Source organism: Oncorhynchus clarkii, unplaced genomic scaffold, assembly GCF_045791955.1.
Source record: "Oncorhynchus clarkii lewisi isolate Uvic-CL-2024 unplaced genomic scaffold, UVic_Ocla_1.0 unplaced_contig_803_pilon_pilon, whole genome shotgun sequence".
NCBI classification, from domain to species: domain Eukaryota; kingdom Metazoa; phylum Chordata; class Actinopteri; order Salmoniformes; family Salmonidae; genus Oncorhynchus; species Oncorhynchus clarkii.
Genome location: NW_027258113.1, coordinates 46190 through 62500, shown reverse-complemented (window position 1 = coordinate 62500; position 16311 = coordinate 46190). Strand labels below are relative to the sequence as shown.

At 45.8% G+C, this 16311-nt stretch overlaps 2 protein-coding genes across 5 annotated transcripts in view; one reads left to right on the top strand and one right to left on the bottom strand.

The window, feature by feature from the left end:
- Window positions 1-35, top strand: part of LOC139395703 (cathepsin D-like) — a 9305-nt gene extending 9270 nt beyond the window's left edge. Inside the window, exon 9 of the mRNA XM_071143045.1 lies at window positions 1-35. This exon is cut by the window's left edge and continues 642 nt beyond it. The gene's annotated coding sequence lies outside the window, so the exon portion shown is untranslated.
- On the bottom strand, window positions 5-15883 carry LOC139395702 (bestrophin-3-like). Of its 4 annotated transcripts, none has more exons than XM_071143043.1 (11): window positions 15719-15845; window positions 15503-15565; window positions 15306-15401; window positions 14903-14997; window positions 12883-13116; window positions 11075-11229; window positions 8815-8892; window positions 6286-6438; window positions 4544-4624; window positions 4233-4384; window positions 5-1091 (listed from the first exon to the last, which is right to left on the bottom strand). In XM_071143043.1, exons 5-11 carry the CDS (start codon window positions 13043-13045, stop codon window positions 143-145), a joined length of 1731 nt encoding a protein of 576 aa, XP_070999144.1. In that variant the 5' UTR covers window positions 13046-13116; window positions 14903-14997; window positions 15306-15401; window positions 15503-15565; window positions 15719-15845; the 3' UTR covers window positions 5-142. The 4 variants fall into 4 exon arrangements, with proteins under 4 accessions (XP_070999144.1, XP_070999145.1, XP_070999142.1 ...); XM_071143044.1 differs by having other exon boundaries at window positions 15534-15565; window positions 15719-15844; XM_071143041.1 differs by lacking the exon at window positions 15503-15565 and having other exon boundaries at window positions 15306-15470; window positions 15719-15883.
- Between the last annotated feature and the right edge of the window lie 428 nt (window positions 15884-16311).

Genomic DNA, 16311 nt, shown 5'->3' with positions numbered 1-16311 from the left:
ATGACTGAATAAATTATATTTTATTATAAAACAAACATTTGATGTTTATTAGGGTGTCAATTAATAATGCTGGGTACACCCTTAGAGAGCCTGTTAAGTGACTCATACAGTAGGTCGATATGGACTGTATGTCAGAAGAACATTACGACTTCTCCGATTGTGACTTGTCCTTGTTCTCTTGGCTGTCATTGGTGTCCTTCTTGTCACTCTCATGACCATTGGACTCCAGAATGTCTGTCTCGGGGACTTGCAGTGCTTGGAACTGGGCAGGCTCAGCAGGAAAGTGGAGGGCTGCGGAAGTGTTTCGGCCTCTCCTCCTCCCTAGGCCTTGAGGACTAGGCAGGCTGTGCAGGGAGCTCTTTGACCCCTGTCTGGAGAACTGGAAGGACAGCTGTGGCTTACACCAGTCTTTGGGGACGTTCCAGCTCAACTTCTTGGGCCTCGGTTGGGTACAGCTGTTGCCCTGATTCGTGTTCAGGGCCGAAGCCTCCACAATGGGGGACAGATCTACTGGAGTCCCAGGCTTACTTGAGGCCTGCTCATGCCCTGTCTGTTGGGAGAAGGCCTCTATATGATTCAGGGGTTGTGGAGCCCCAGATAACGCCCCACACGTCTCTCCATCACCCCCATAACCACTATCCCCATGATCATCAGAAGAAGCAGGTGGACTTACCACCCACTGAGGCAGGTCTGTGAAGGACGGCGTACGGGGCTCAGTGTCCAGGGAAGAAAGAGTACTACTAACCTCCCGTAGCGTATCCAGAGGGTGGTTGGTCGAGAGGGGGTTATGGGAGTTAAAGAGGTTGGGTCTGGGGAACAGAGTGTGATCAGGTCCTGGGGAGGCCTGGTCGTCTGATCCAGGGTAGTCATGGGAGTCAGATCTGAAGGGGAAGAAGGCCTCACTGCTGTGACGTTTGAAGGAGGGCCGAGGAGGGACGAGCTCTGGGGGATCCTGGACACTGAGAAGCCTACGCACGTGCCCCAGGACTGACGTTTGACGACCATGACGGAAGTTGTGATTGCTGTTGTGGCTGTCCTGTCTGTGAATGTCCATTTTGTCTGCCTCTCCGAACTGAAAAATGCCCGATAGACTGAAAGATAGAGGATATTACAGTGAATACTTTAGTCTAGATAGTATACAGGTTATGGATATTACAGTGAATATGTTAGACTAGATAGTATACAGGTTATGGATATTACAGTGAATACATTAGTCTAGATAGTATACAGGTTATGGGTATTAGTGAATATGTTAGTCTAGATAGTATACAGGTTATGGATATTACAGTGAATACATTAGTCTAGATAGTATACAGGTTATGGATATTACAGTGAGTACTTTAGACTAGATAGTATACAGCTTGTGGATATTAGTGAATACGTTAGACTAGATAGTATACAGGTTATGGTATTACAGTGAATACATTAGTCTAGATAGTATACAGGTTATGGATATTACAGTGAATACATTAGACTAGATAGTATACCGTTTATGGATATTAGTGAATACGTTAGACTAGATAGTATACAGCTTATGGATATTAGTGAATACGTTAGACTAGATAGTATACAGCTTGTGGATATTAGTGAATACGTTAGACTAGATAGTATACAGCTTGTGGATATTAGTGAATACGTTAGACTAGATAGTATACAGCTTGTGGATATTAGTGAATACGTTAGACTAGATAGTATACAGGTTATGGATATTAGTGAATACGTTAGACTAGATAGTATACAGGTTATGGATATTAGTGAATACGTTAGACTAGATAGTATACAGGTTATGGATATTAGTGAATACGTTAGACTAGATAGTATACAGGTTATGGATATTAGTGAATACGTTAGACTAGATAGTATACAGCTTGTGGATATTAGTGAATACGTTAGACTAGATAGTATACAGGTTATGGATATTAGTGAATACGTTAGACTAGATAGTATACAGGTTATGGATATTAGTGAATACGTTAGACTAGATAGTATACAGGTTATGGATATTAGTGAATACGTTAGACTAGATAGTATACAGCTTGTGGATATTAGTGAATACGTTAGACTAGATAGTATACAGCTTATGGATATTACACTGAATACATTAGACTAGATAGTATACCGTTTATGGATATTAGTGAATACGTTAGACTAGATAGTATACAGTTTATGGATATTAGTGAATATGTTAGACTAGATAGTATACAGCTTATGGATATTAATGAATAGTAATGGTTTTGACTAGATAGTATACAGTTTATGGATATTAATGAATAGTAATGGTTTTGACTAGATAGTATACAGTTTATGGATATTAATGAATAGTAATGGTTTTGACTAGATAGTATACAGCTTATGGATATTAATGAATACGTTAGACTAGATAGTATACAGCTTGTGGATATTAGTGAATACGTTAGACTAGATAGTATACAGCTTGTGGATATTAATGAATAGTAATGGTTTTGACTAGATAGTATACAGCTTATGGATATTAATGAATAGTAATGGTTTTGACTAGATAGTATACAGCTTATGGATATTAGTGAATAGTAATGGTTTTGACTAGATAGTATACAGCTTATGGATATTAGTGAATAGTAATGGTTTTGACTAGATAGTATACAGCTTATGGATATTAGTGAATAGTAATGGTTTTGACTAGATAGTATACAGCTTATGGATATTAGTGAATAGTAATGGTTTTGACTAGATAGTATACAGCTTATGGATATTAGTGAATAGTAATGGTTTTGACTAGATAGTATACAGCTTATGGATATTAGTGAATAGTAATGGTTTTGACTAGATAGTATACAGCTTATGGATATTAGTGAATAGTAATGGTTTTGACTAGATAGTATACAGCTTATGGATATTAGTGAATAGTAATGGTTTTGACTAGATAGTATACAGCTTATGGATATTAGTGAATACGTTAGACTAGATAGTATACAGCTTATGGATATTAGTGAATAGTAATGGTTTTGACTAGATAGTATACAGCTTATGGATATTAGTGAATAGTAATGGTTTTGACTAGATAGTATACAGCTTATGGATATTAGTGAATAGTAATGGTTTTGACTAGATAGTATACAGCTTATGGATATTAGTGAATACGTTAGACTAGATAGTATACAGCTTATGGATATTAGTGAATAGTAATGGTTTTGACTAGATAGTATACAGCTTATGGATATTAGTGAATAGTAATGGTTTTGACTAGATAGTATACAGCTTATGGATATTAGTGAATAGTAATGGTTTTGACTAGATAGTATACAGCTTATGGATATTAGTGAATACGTTAGACTAGATAGTATACAGCTTATGGATATTAGTGAATAGTAATGGTTTTGACTAGATAGTATACAGCTTGTGGATATTAATGAATAGTAATGGTTTTGACTAGATAGTATACAGCTTATGGATATTAGTGAATAGTAATGGTTTTGACTAGATAGTATACAGGTTATGGATATTAGTGAATAGTAATGGTTTTGACTAGATAGTATACAGTTTATGGATATTAATGAATAGTAATGGTTTTGACTAGATAGTATACAGTTTATGGATATTAATGAATAGTAATGGTTTTGACTAGATAGTATACAGGTTATGGATATTAGTGAATAGTAATGGTTTTGACTAGATAGTATACAGCTTATGGATATTAATGAATAGTAATGGTTTTGACTAGATAGTATACAGGTTATGGATATTAGTGAATAGTAATGGTTTTGACTAGATAGTATACAGGTTATGGATATTAGTGAATAGTAATGGTTTTGACTAGATAGTATACAGGTTATGGATATTAGTGAATAGTAATGGTTTTGACTAGATAGTATACAGGTTATGGATATTAGTGAATACGGCTCGTCAGAATTGACCAGAATTGGCTCTTTGTAGCAGGTTAGGATAATTAGGTTAGGAAAAAAACAATGTGATTTTGAAGGTAAGGCAACACGAGACTAGGAAAAGGGTTAGATAAAATGTGTCAATTTGACACAAAAACGGTATCCTCTCTAGTCATGCCCTCTTGTCTATCTTCTCTCAGACAGATATCTAGCTGAGGAGAGATGGGAGTTTTTACACATGTGTCCTTGCATACGTAGGACTTGAGTATACATTTGTGTGTGTGTGTGTGCGCGTGTGTGTGTGTGTGTGCGTGCGTGCGTGCGTGCGTGCGCGTGCGTGCGTGCGTGCGTGCCGTGTTGTCATGTCCTCACTCCAACTCTCTGGTGGATCCGAGGAAGGAGGGTATGCAGTAGTCGGCTGCAGCCAGGGTGTAGGGAGGCAGAGCCTCAGAGTCGTTCCAGTAAATGTCTTTAGTCATCGGAGGGAAGTTCATGTGCATCTCATCCACCGCAATCAACGACACCTGAGACAACACAGGTACTGACTGAATGATCGATTGGCACAAATGACAGATCAATCAATAACATCGGCTTGGGAAAGACATGAAAACGAGTCTGGGTTACTGTAAGGCACTTTGCAACACATGATTGGTTGATTGATTGGTTGATTGATTGACAGTAACCTGCAGATTTCTGTCGATACACCAGTTAGCCTCGAAGTCGTCATCATCCTCCCCAAATGGATTAATGAGCTGCTCAGCAACCTGAAGGAGAAGGACCTCTCACATCACTGCTCATTATCCCAGAAAAATGTCTTGATAAGGAAGTGATGTCAAACAACAGGCAGTCATGTGACATCAGGGATTTACAACATTGGTTGACAAATTAAATCCCACAACAAAAAAACAAGGCATAGATAATCTTACTGTCAACAGAATTTGGGTTCCATACTTCCCCTCCTGACAAATCCCCATTTGTATCCAATGAAATTGATTGTCAGACATGGTGCAGCAGCTGTACAGACATTGTGTACTGACACTGTACACTCTGCAACCACACATTCCCTCTCACTAGACCTTCATAATAACATCACAACCCCAGCATTGTACACTCTGCAACCACACATTCCCTCTCACAAGACCTTCATGATAACATCACAACCCCAACATTGTTATCCACAGTACTGTACACTCTGCAACCACACATTCCCTCTCACAAGACCTTCATAATAACATCACAACCCCAACATTGTTATCCACAGTACTGTACACTCTGCAACCACACATTCCCTCTCACAAGACCTTCATGATAACATCACAACCCCAACATTGTTATCCACAGCACTGTACACTCTGCAACCACACATTCCCTCTCACTAGACATTCATAATAACATCACAACCCCAACATTGTTATCCACAGTACTGTACACTCTGCAAGCACACATTCCCTCTCACTAGACATTCATAATAACATCACAACCACAACACTGTACACTCTGCAACCACACATTCCCTCTCACAAGACCTTCATAATAACATCACAACCCCAGCATTGTTATCCACAGTACTGTACACTCTGCAACCACACATTCCCTCTCACAAGACCTTCATAATAACATCACAACCCCAGCATTGTTATCCACAGTACTGTACACTCTGCAACCACACATTCCCTCTCACAAGACCTTCATGATAACATCACAACCCCAGCATTGTTATCCACAGTACTGTACACTCTGTAACCACACATTCCCTCTCACTAGACCTTCATAATGACATCACAACCCCAGCATTGTTATCCACAGTACTTTACACTCTGCAACCACACATTCCCTCTCACTAGACATTCATAATAACATCACAACCCCAACATTGTTATCCACAGTACTGGGGTTTGATGACCGTCATCTAATTTCCCTGGTTGAAACCAAAAGGCAAAAAGGTTTGTGGAGGACAGGACCTTGAGCCAGCTGGACTACAATAACAACTGTGTGTGTCTCTCTCTCTCTCTCTCTCTCTCTCTCTCTCTCTCTCTCTCTCTCTCTCTCTCTCTCTCTCTCTCTCTCTCTCTCTCTCTCTCTCTCTCTCTCTCTCTCTCTCTCTCTCTCTCTCTCTCTCTCTCTCTCTCTCTCTCTCTCTCTCTCTCTCTCTCTCTCTCTCTCTCTCTCTGTCAGTGAGTCAATCAGCCAGTCACTCAGTCATACCTTGAGCCAGCTGGTGTCAGTCAGTCATACTTTGAGCCAGCTGGTGTGAGTCAGTCAGTCATACCTTGAGCCAGCTGGTGTGAGTCAGTCAGTCATACCTTGAGCCAGCTGGTGTGAGTCAGTCAGTCAGTCAGTCAGTCATACCTCGAGCCAGCTGGTGTGAGTCAGTCAGTCAGTCATACCTTGAGCCAGCTGGTGTGAGTCAGTCAGTCAGTCATACCTTGAGCCAGCCAGAGTAGAAGAAGAACTGTAGCATAGTGAAGATGGGAACGTAAAAGTCCTGGTCATGACCTGGGTAACCCTGAGCTGGGTCCAAGAACTGTCTACCAATAATACAGGCAAAGATGAAGGTGTAGACGGCCAGGGTTACTACCTGGAGAGAGTGAGGGGAGGAGGGGAGAGAAAGGGGGAGGGAGAGGAGAGAAAGGGGGAGGGGGAGAGGAGAGGAGGGGGAGAGAGAAAGGGGGAGGGAGAGAGGAGGGGGGAGAGAGAAAGGGGGAGGGAGAGGAGAGAAAGGGGGAGGGAGAGAGGGGAGGAGGGGGGGGGGAGAGGAGAGATGGGGAGGGAGGGAGAGAAGAGAGAGGAAAGGAGAGTTGGAGAGACAAATAGAGAGCATGGTTCCACAGGTTGTCTTTGTAGCTATTTACAAGTACACAATGTCAGTTAACACAATGTCAATAAACACAATGTCAATAAACACAATGTCAATAAACACAATGTCAATAAACACAATGTAAATAAAGACAATGTAAATAAACACAATGTAAATAAAGACAATGTAAATAAACACAATGTAAATAAACACCATGTCAATAAACACAATGTCAATAAACACAATGTAAATAAACAGGATTTGTTTGCCATGTGACCATGTGAGTATTTTCATTGTTGGCTGAGACCCTCATGGCCAAGTCATTCCACTGGCGTGATTTACTGTCTGAGATTCCATAGCCTCTGAAACCTGATCCCAGTCACGTCCATGGTTTCATTTCATTCACAGAGCTGCTGCCTGAACAGCAACAGATCAGTCTACAAACGTCACATGAAGCTTGACTTTAATACATTTAGTTTTACAGGGACCTTTAGTCAACATTACTGCAAAAGCTCATTTTCAACTGCAGTCCCTGAGCAGGTCATTAGAACACTCAGGAAACTGTCAACAGATGTCACTGACTCGCCCAGAGGTCACACTGGCAATTTGTGCAGACCCGCAGAGAGATAGAGGGAAGCTACCCAATTAGCCAATGGCTATAGAGAACCCCTCCTACCCTGGGATCCTGCTGCCCCATCCATTACTCTGTAATCATCATGTGGTGTTACAGGAAGCTGCTCTGGAGCTGCTCATCACAAAGGGACGACATCTTCCTTGTCCACAGCTGGGTGGAACCGCATGAGGGGAAGAGAGGAGCACAGGGCTTACTGCCCACTAGGGGAGAGAGAGGGGAGATGGGGGGAGAGAGGAGAAGAGGGCTTAATGCCCACTAGGGGAGAGAGAGGGGAGATGGGGGGAGAGAGGAGAAGAGGGCTTAATGCCCACTAGGGGAGAGAGAGGGGAGATGGGGGGGAGAGGAGAAGAGGGCTTATTGCCCACTAGGGGAGAGAGAGGGGAGATGGGGGGAGAGAGGAGAAGAGGGCTTATTGCCCACTAGGGGAGAGAGAGGGGAGACGGAGGAGAGAGGAGCACAGGGCTTACTGCCCACTAGGGGAGAGAGAGGGGAGACGGAGGGAGAGAGGAGCACAGGGCTTACTGCCCACTAGGGGAGAGAGAGGGGAGATGGGGGAAGAGAGGAGAAGAGGGGGTGAGAGAGAGGAGAGATGGGGGAAGAGAGGAGAAGAGGGGGTGAGAGAGAGGAGAGGGGGAGAATTGGGGAGAGGGGAGACAGAGGGAGAGAGGAGCACAGGACTTATTGCCCACTAGGGGAGAGGGAGGGGAGACGGGGGAGAGAGGAGAAGAGGGGGAAGAGAGGGTGATAGAGAGCAGAGGGGAGAGGGTGGAGGGGAGTCGGGAGAGAGGGAGAGGGAGTGGAGAGAGAGGGATTGGAGAGGGGGAGAGAGAGGAGAGGGGGAGAGGGGAGACGGGAGAGAGGGAGAGGGAGTGGAGAGAGAGAGGGATGGGAGAGGGGGAGAGAGAGGAGAGGAGGAGAGAGAGGAGAGGGTGAGAGGGGAGATGGGAGAGAGGGAGAGGGAGTGGAGAGAGAAAGGGATTGGAGAGGGGGAGAGAGAGCAGAAGGGGAGAGAGGGAGAGGGGGAGAGAGGGAGAGGGGAGAGGGGAGACAGGAGAGAGGGAGAGGGAGTGGAAAGGGGGAGAGAGGGCAGAGGGGGAGAGAGGGAGAGGGGAGACAGGAGAGAGGGAGAGGGAGTGGAGAGGTTCAAATCATCAAAGCTTGATGATGAGTTGGTTATGTGAATCAGCTGTGTAGTGTACCAGCACCCAGGGGGGGCCCAGGCCCATGTTTGGGAGACCTTGCCTCAGGCACACTGTCACAACCCACTGGGTTTTAATGAGGACACGGGAGGACAGTGTGAGTTATAGTACACATGGTATGCACAGTGGCTATTAACAGAAGATTCCCTGGGAAAGTGTGTGTGTGTGTGTGTGTGTGTGTGTGTGTGTGTGTGTGTGTGTGTGTGTGTGTGTGTGTGTGTGTGTGTGTGTGTGTGTGTGTGTGTGTGTGTGTGTGTGTGTGTGTGTGTGTGTGTGTGCGTGCGTGCGCGTGCGTGCGTGTGTGTGCGTACATGCTATCCACACCTGTGTGTAGACGAGAGGAATCCCAACCCAGTCATAACCAAATAGAGTAGAGCACCAAGTCCTGAATGTGTTCATCTCCTAGAGAACCACAGAGAGAGAGAGGGAGAGAGAGAGAGAGAGACAGGGAGAGAGAGACAGGGAGAGAGAGAGACAGGGAGAGAGACAGGGAGAGAGACAGAGAGAGAGAGAGACAGAGAGACAGGACAGGTAGAGAGGGAGAGAGAGAGAGACAGGGAGAGAGACAGGGAGAGAGAGAGAGAGTCAGGGAGAGAGACAGAGAGTCAGGGAGAGAGACAGAGAGAGACAGGGAGAGAGACAGAGAGAGACAGGGAGAGAGAGAGAGAGAGAGAGAGAGAGAGAGAGAGAGAGAGAGAGAGAGAGAGAGAGAGAGAGAGAGACAGAGAGAGAGAGAGAGAGAGAGAGAGGGGGAGAGAGAGAGATAGAGAGAGAGAGAGGGAGAGAGGGAGAGAGACAGAGAGAGAGAGAGAGAGAGAGAGAGAGAGAGACAGAGAGAGAGAGAGAGAGAGAGAGAGAGAGAGAGAGAGGAGAGAGAGAGAGGAGAGAGAGAGAGAGAGACGGAGAGAGAGAAAGAGAGAGAGAGAGAGAGAGAGAGACAGAGACAGAGAGACGGAGAGAGAGAGAGACAGACAAAGAGAGAGAGAGAGAGAGACAGAGCATGGGGTTGCACTGATTTTGCCTTTGCAGCTATATACAAACACACACAGCAACATGATCCAGACCCTGTTAGGATCAAGGTTGTATTAATAGAGGAGACAGGCTCAGAGTTTAGCAGAGTGTTAGTGAGGGTCAATGCAGTTCTATATCATTGCATCTCATAACTATTTCCACAAGTAAAGGAGCTGTAAACTAGCAATATTTAAGTCCAAGTCTTTAATGTTACTCCTCATAAAGACGTTACTATAATGTTACTCCTCATAAAGACGTTACTATAATGAAGGAGCTGTACTTTAAGACTATTGAAGTCCCAGTAAACAGTATAAAGTTACTCCTCATAATACTCAGCATGCCTTGTGTTTAGCAGATAGTCTTGGACTAGTCATCTCTTCCATGACCTGTCCTCAAGGCATCCCGTACCCTGTTGGCTGTTTTTAGGATTGTATCGTTCCTTCCTGTCCTCAAGGCATCCCGTACCCTGTTGGCTGTTTATAGGATTGTATCGTTCCTTCCTGTCCTCAAGGCATCCCGTACCCTGTTGGCTGTTTTTAGGATTGTATCGTTCCTTCCTGTCCTCAAGGCATCCCGTACCCTGTTGGCTGTTTTTAGGATTGTATCGTTCCTTCCTGGATTCAAGGTATCCAGTAACCCTTCAGAGCCAAAATGGAGTCAATCTCCTCTATTTAGAGCGGGATTAGACTCTGTGTTTCCTCTGTTTCCTGGTATATCTCTGCTTGTTCCGCTAACTGCCAGACTCACGTTGAGGATTCAGAGCCAAAATGGAGTCAATCTCCTCTATTTAGAGCGGGATTAGACTCGGTGTTTCCTCTGTTTCCTGGTATATCTCTGCTTTGCTCCGCTAACTGCCAAACTCACGTTGAGGATTCAGAGCCAAAATGGAGTCAATCTTCTCTATTTAGAGCGGGATTAGACTCTGTGTTTCCTCTGTTTCCTGGTATATCTCTGCTTTGTTCCGCTAACTGCCAGACTCACGTTGAGGATTCAGAGCCAAAATGGAGTCAATCTCCTCTATTTAGAGCGGGATTAGACTCTGTGTTTCCTCTGTTTCCTGGTATATCTCTGCTTGTTCCGCTAACTGCCAGACTCACGTTGAGGATTCAGAGCCAAAATGGAGTCAATCTCCTCTATTTAGAGCGGGATTAGACTCTGTGTTTCCTCTGTTTCCTGGTATATCTCTGCTTTGTTCCGCTAACTGCCAGACTCACGTTGAGGATTCAGAGCCAAAATGTCTCCTCTGGTTCCTGTGGCAGGTATACTTTATCTATCTATGCCTGTTGAAGCTACTGCCATACTCACGTTGAGGATGGTCTGCAGGTCCACGCGGTCCAGACTACAACCTCTGCAGGATTCAGAGCCAAAATGTCTCCTCTGGTTCCTGTGGCAGGTATACTTTATCTGTCTATGCCTGTTGAAGCTACTGCCATACTCACGTTGAGGATGGTCTGCAGGTCCACGCGGTCCAGACTACAACCTCTGCAGGATTCAGAGCCAAAATGTCTCCTCTGGTTCCTGTGGCAGGTATACTTTATCTATCTATGCCTGTTGAAGCTACTGCCATACTCACGTTGAGGATGGTCTGCAGGTCCACGCTGTCCTTGATGCGCCCCTCCGTCCGAGCCCTGGACGCCATGTTAGAAAACCACACCACAGGGATCCAGTACTTCAGGTGGGGAGACTTGACAGCATCAAAGATCTTCCTCTCTTCTGGAGTCATGAAGCCTGCAGGGAGGAGGAGGAGGAGGGGGAGGGGGAGGAGGAGAAGGAGAAGGAGGGGGGGTGAAGAGGAGGAGGGGAGGAGGAGAAGGAGGAGGGGGGGAGGAGGGGGGTGAAGAGGAGGAGGGGAGGAGGAGAAGGAGGAGGAGGAGGAGGAGGGGGTGAAGAGGAGGAGGGGAGGAGGAGAGGGGGGAGGAGGAGAATGAGGGGGGGTGAAGAGGAGGGGAGGAGGAGGAGGAGGAGGAGGAGGAGAAGGGGGAGGAGGAGGGGGGGTGAAGAGGAGGAGAAGGAGGAGGAGGAGGAGGGGGAGGAGGGGGGTGAAGAGGAGGAGGAGGGGGAGGAGGGGGGTGAAGAGGAGGAGGGGAGGAGGAGAAGGAGGAGGCGGAGGTGGGGGAGGAGGGGGGTGAAGAGGAGGATGGGAGGAGGAGAAGGAGGACGAGGGGGATGAAGAGGAGGGGGATGAGGTGTGTAAAGAGGAGGAGGGGAGGAGGAGAAGGAGGAGGAGGACGAGGGGTATGAAGAGGAGGAGGGTGAAGAGGAGAAGGGGAGGAGGAGAAGGGGGAGGAAGGGGGGAGGAAGAGGGGGAGGAAGAGGAGAAGGAAGAGGAGGAGGAAGAGAAGGGGGAGAAGTGGGAAGAAGGTGGAGGATGAGGAGTGGAAGGAGGAGTAGGGGGAGGAGGAGGAAGAGGAGAAGAAGGAGGAGGAGGGGGTAGGGGGAGGGGGAGGAGTGGAAGGAGGAGTAGGGGGAGAAGGAGGAAGAGGAGGAGGGGGTTAGGGGGAGGATGAGGCGTGGATACAGCAGTACTAGGGGAATACTAGTGGTTAGAGGAAACAAGGAGTTTAGTAGGTCTAATTCAACCACTGAATCCTAATGACTTGGCTGATCCTGGGTAGTCCAAAGAAACTGAAGAAGGAAATTAAAAGATGGTTCTAGAAGATCCAGTTACAGATCCTTGTTTAACTCTCACATGTCATGGTCGAGACCAGGCTCTTTCGCAGCCGGCCGTGACCGGCTGGTGCACAGCTGGCCCAGCGTCGTCCGGGTTAGTGGAGGGTTTGGCCCGCAGAGATGTTCTTGTCCCATCGTGCTCTAGCGACTCCTGTGGTGGTCCAGGCACAGTGCACGCTGACACGGTCACCAGGTGTACGGTGTTTCCTCCGACACATTGGTGCGGCTGGCTTCCGGGTTAATTGAGAGTTGCGTCAAGAAGAACCCTTGGTTGGGTTGTGTTTCGGAGGACACACGGCTCTCGACCTTCGCCTCTCCCAAGTCCGTACGGGAGTTGCAGCGATGAGACAAGACTGTAACTACCAATTAGAAATTGGGGAGAAAAAGGGATACAAGTATTTTTTTTTACTGAAGGTTGAGTGAACTCTCTTGATCTGATCCTGACCTACTGAATGTTGAGAGAACACTTGATCTGACCTGTAAACCAAACCTGGTCGACCTTTGACCCCACCTATGTGTATTCTATTGGGGTCAGGTAAGGCCAAGCACATGTCATTGAGGTACCTGCTTCCACTACTTGGTCCGTGACGTTATGTACAGAATCTATCTGTCAAAATGAGTTATCTCCTGACCCTCCTGACCTCCCGACCCCAAATGAGTTTTCTCCTGACCCCATCTATTTGCATTCCGTTATCCCCTTGGGGGTCGTACCTGCCTCCACCACATGCTCCATGGTGGGGAACCTCTTACAGACGGCGGTGCTGACGGAGCGGAAGATGAGCAGTGAGGTGAGGTTGACGTAGCGCATCAGCGTACGTCTGAGGAGGCGGCCCTGCTCGTCGTGGCCGTGAACACAGCTGGAGACCAGGAACATGAGGCGGTCGGGCCAAGGCAGATTCACGAACTGGTTCCACCAACGGTTGACCACCAGGGTTACGTAGAAACCTGCAGGGAGGAGGAGATATCAGCATCATCTACACCAGGGCTCTACATCCTCCTAAAGGTTTTAAACTCCAACCCTGTTCCTGGAGAGATATCCTCCTGTAGGTTTTAACTCCAACCCTGTTCCTGGAGAGATACCTTCCTGTAGGTTTTAACACTAACCCTGTTCCTGGAGAGATACCCTCCTGTAGGTTTTAACTCCAACCCTGTTCCTGGAGAGATACCCTCCTGTAGGTTTTAACTCCAACCTTGTTCCTGGAGAGATACCCTCCTGTAGGTTTTAACTATAACCCTGTTCCTGGAGAGATTACCTTCCTGTAGGTTTTAACTCCAACCCTGTTCCTAGAGTGAAAACCTACCGGATGGTAGCTCTCCAGGAACAGGGTTGGAGTTAAAACGTACAGGAGGGTATCTCTCCAGGAACAGGGTTGGAGTTAAAACCTACCGGACGGTAGCTCTCCAGGAACAGGGTTGGAGTTAAAACCTACCGGACGGTATCTCTCCAGGAACAGGGTTGGAGTTAAAACCTACCGGACGGTAGCTCTCCAGGAACAGGGCTGGAGATAAAACCTACCGGACGGTAGCTCTCCAGGAACAGGGTTGGAGTTAAAACCTACCGGACGGTAGCTCTCCAGGAACAGGGTTGGAGTTAAAACCTACCGGACGGTAGCTCTCCAGGAACAGGGTTGGAGTTAAAACCTACCGGACGGTAGCTCTCCAGGAACAGGGTTGGAGTGAAAACCTACAGGAGGGTATCTCTCCAGGAACAGGGTTGGAAAGCCCTGATCTACAGTAAGTCTAAACAGTATTTTGTCAGGTATGACTACAGTAGCAACCAAGGATGAGGTTTGGGTTGAGAAGGGCTGCTTTCGAAATGACATTTAATTTCCTACGTAGTGCAGTACTCTTCAGGCTACATTTGAGCCTCAAGCTCAAAACAGAAAATTGACCCCTAGATCATTGTCTAGGGCAACTTCATCCCAGTCCATATCAATATTTTATTGACATAAACTGAGATACATAAATGTAATGAAAGCCACTTTGTGCCATTCACACAGAAGCACAACACTATTAAGCAACAATCTGATATGCCATGCAAAGCACTCCAGCACCCAAGCAAACCCAACAATATCCCTCTTTCCCTGCTTTGGTCCGACTCCTAATGATTTCCTTCCATTAACTCAATCACCAGTTAATTTCCCCATTGGAATCAGTGTCTGTCGGAGAGCTTCTGTTATTAAGTAAGGGTTGAAAAATCACGATCATTAGTTTGTTGCCTGGCACTGTTGAGGATTAGTTGGGTTCATTTGGTTGGATAGTAGCAAGCAAGTCAGACAGTTAACGCAGTGTGTTTGTGTGTGTGTGTGTGTGTGAGTGAGTGTGTCGGTGTTTGTGCGTGCGTGCGTGCGTGTGTGTTGTGATCGAGAAAGTATTGCACTGTTGTCATTCTGTTTTTAGGTGGCTGATACACATTTGCCCGACGACTCAAACTGAATTCTTCCGCTGCTCCTATGTTCGCTACATCTGTGGGCGTGGCGTAGCGTTTGGCTGGAGCGAAGAGTTTGGGTCGCCAGGCAAGCTACACATGGGGTTGCGGATGATGTGAATTTCCCACTTAAATTGTAAAGCACTTTCAGCACATCTGGAAAGCACCTCTACAGTATTCAGGTAGAAACAGGCATTCTCATCTCAGCACAGCGCTAGTAGCTCATAGAGTTAATAGGCTAATACTATAAACTACTCAGCGCGCATGCGCTGATGTCAACCTCCACCAGTTGTACTGACTTACCAAGCACAAACGTGACTGGAATCTGTTCTGCATACTTGTTACAGTGAAGAGCCAACTTTTCAAAGAAACGCTTTTCAGGGTCTGAGAGGGCGAGTCTAGATTGACAGATGTGTTAATTAATTAAGTAACATTATAGGTTTGTTCACGTGCACTTATTGATATATCACAGCGATACAAATCAATTACGGACCCATCAAGTCAAATCAAAGGCTCATATTACATCTTCATTTGTAATCACAGTTATAAACACATTAAAATCAGATAATAAACACTGTTATATAATATACATACACAAATAACATAACAATTATATTATTCATATTTCATATCACCGAGGACTTGTATTTGTGACAATACTAATGTTTTTAAGGAAAAACGCGTAATAGCTTAATATTATGCCTACCTGTAAACGAGGCTCACCAAGGTATATAACAGTACAAAGACTATAAACTCCCGATAAAGCAGTTTGTAGATGCTGCCTCTCCATCGCAGTAGAAGTCTATGGAAACCGAAGAACGTGGCGTTGGCGACTTTACTGGAGTAGGTCACCGTCATCTTCCTTCAATCACTGCAGAAAAACTACCTAGTCATCCAACTTACACTTAGTTGACAGACACTCCCTTGTCCTTACCGGTTGTGAATGTAGCTGACTTTAATTGATATCTAAAAAAAAATGTTCCGCAGTAAACTACTCTCTCAAGGCAAGCTGTCATGGCACAATAATAACCAGTCAAAATAACCATTATTTCCATGTTACGTGGATAAGAAATAACGTTATTAAAAACATTAATAAAAGTATACATTTTTCACACATACCTTTTGTACCAAATCTAAATCACATTGCTTGATGTTGCTTTAGGTGTAATATAGTGTATTCCTGAACCGTGAGTCAAGATTGAGCAATCATCAGGTGACCGCCCTGGCCACATTTAGCTGGTTGTCTGTCTGTGTCTGTCTGTCAGTCCAGCTGCCAGTGCGCTCCTGGCTATGGCTGTCTGGGCAAGATGCCCACTATGTAATGGCGGTGGAATAAGATGCCCACTATGTCATAGCGGTGGAATAAGATGCGCACTATGTCATAGCGGTGGAATAAGATGCGCACTATGTCATAGCGGTGGAATAAGATGCGCACTATGTCATAGCGGTGGAATAAGATGCGCACTATGTCATGGCGGTGGAATAAGATGCCCACTATGTCATGGCGGTGGAATAAGATGCCCACTATGTCATGGCGGTGGAATAAGATGCCCACTATGTCATGGCGGTGGAATAAGATGCGCACTATGTCATGGCGGTGGAATAAGATGCGCACTATGTCATAGCGGTGGAATAAGATGCGCACTATGTCATAGCGGTGGAATAAGATGCGCACTATGTCATAGTGGTGGAATAAGATGCGCACTATGTCA